The sequence below is a fragment of the Parus major genome, unplaced genomic scaffold, assembly GCF_001522545.3.
Source record: "Parus major isolate Abel unplaced genomic scaffold, Parus_major1.1 Scaffold1628, whole genome shotgun sequence".
NCBI classification, from domain to species: Eukaryota; Metazoa; Chordata; class Aves; order Passeriformes; family Paridae; genus Parus; species Parus major.
In genome coordinates, this window is record NW_015380470.1 from 1 (window position 1) to 1,260 (window position 1,260).

Sequence of the window (1,260 nt, forward strand, 5' to 3'; positions counted from 1 at the left end):
CCGGGCGGCAGGTGCCGCCGCAGCGCCGCGCCCGACGGGCTCTCGGACGCCGCCGCCGGGTACTCGGCGGCCGCCGGGTGCGGGCCGTAGCCGTAGGGCACCAGCGCGCACTCCTCCTGCAGCCCCGCCGCGAAGAAGGGCGCCTCGCCCTCCGCCGCGTCCAGCGGCGACGGGTCCGGCGTCGGCAGGCCGTAGCCGTCGAACGCGGCGCCCAGCGGCGGGCAGTCCCGGTAGTGGCCCGCGCCCGCCGCCGCCGCGTAGCCCTGCTCGCCGTACGCCAGTCCCAGGCCCTCCACACACATCCTGCCGCCGCCGCCGCCGGCCACCTCGCTGCCCAGCCCGGGCCCCGCCGCCGCCGCCGCTGCCTCGGCCAGGCCGTGCTGCAGGAAGCCGCTCTCCACCCGCTTCAGGCGCTTCACCTGCTTCCGCCGCCGCGGCCGGTACTTGTAGTTGGGGTGGTCCTGCATGTGCTGCACCCGCAGCCGCTCCGCCTCCTCCACGAACGGACGCTTCTCCGCCAGCGACAGCGCCTTCCACGATTTACCTGCGCCCAGCGACACCGTCAGACCGCCCGCTCGCCCATCGGCACCCGCGCCCGCTCCCGACAGCGCCGACACCGCCCGCAGCCCCGCAGCCCCAGCCCCGCCCGGGAGTGCGCGACCCTCGCTCGCCCTCGGACGCCACCGCCACACCGGGACCCCGGCCCGACAGACCCCGGAGACCCCCCGCTCGCCACAGCCCCAGCCCGGACCCTGAGGCTGCCCCGGGCTCCTCGCTCTCGTGGATCCGCCCCGCGGGATACCGCGCTCACCCAGCATCTTGCTGAGCTCGGCGTTGTGCAGGTCCGGGTTCTGCTGCGCCAGCCGCTTGCGCTCGTCCTTCGCCCACACCATGAAGGCGTTCATGGGACGCCGGATCCGCGCCTCGCCCTTGCTCCGGCCGCCCGACGGCCCCGACGGCGCCGAGCCGCCCTTCGCCTTCGCCTCGCCCAGCGGGCTCAGCGACTCTGCCCACGGGCACATGGCCGGCATCATGATGGGCAGCGAGCACCGCCCCTGCACCTGGTCGTCGCTGCTGGCGTAGCCCGCATCGGGGCTGCTCATCTCGCGGCGGGACGAGAAGGGACGCGCTGCCGACCGCGGCCAAAGCCGGCAGCTCCGGCCAGCCCACGGGACGCTCTCGGCACTCGGGCCCCGCTCGCTGCTGCCGGAGCCGGCGCCCGGCCCGGCCCTATTTGAGCCGCGGCGCGGCCAATGGGGC

General features: G+C 76.7%; 1 protein-coding gene across 1 annotated transcript; it reads right to left on the reverse strand.

The window, feature by feature from the left end:
- Nucleotides 1–6: 6 nt before the first annotated feature.
- Nucleotides 7–1,202, reverse strand: SOX17 (SRY-box transcription factor 17; the record flags this gene model as incomplete). The annotated part of the gene is made up of 2 exons (XM_015616953.2): nt 812–1,202; nt 7–544 (listed from the first exon to the last, which is right to left on the reverse strand). Coding segments are annotated over exons 1-2 (830 nt in total), but the record flags the coding sequence as incomplete, so codon positions are not given.
- Nucleotides 1,203–1,260: the final 58 nt, after the last annotated feature.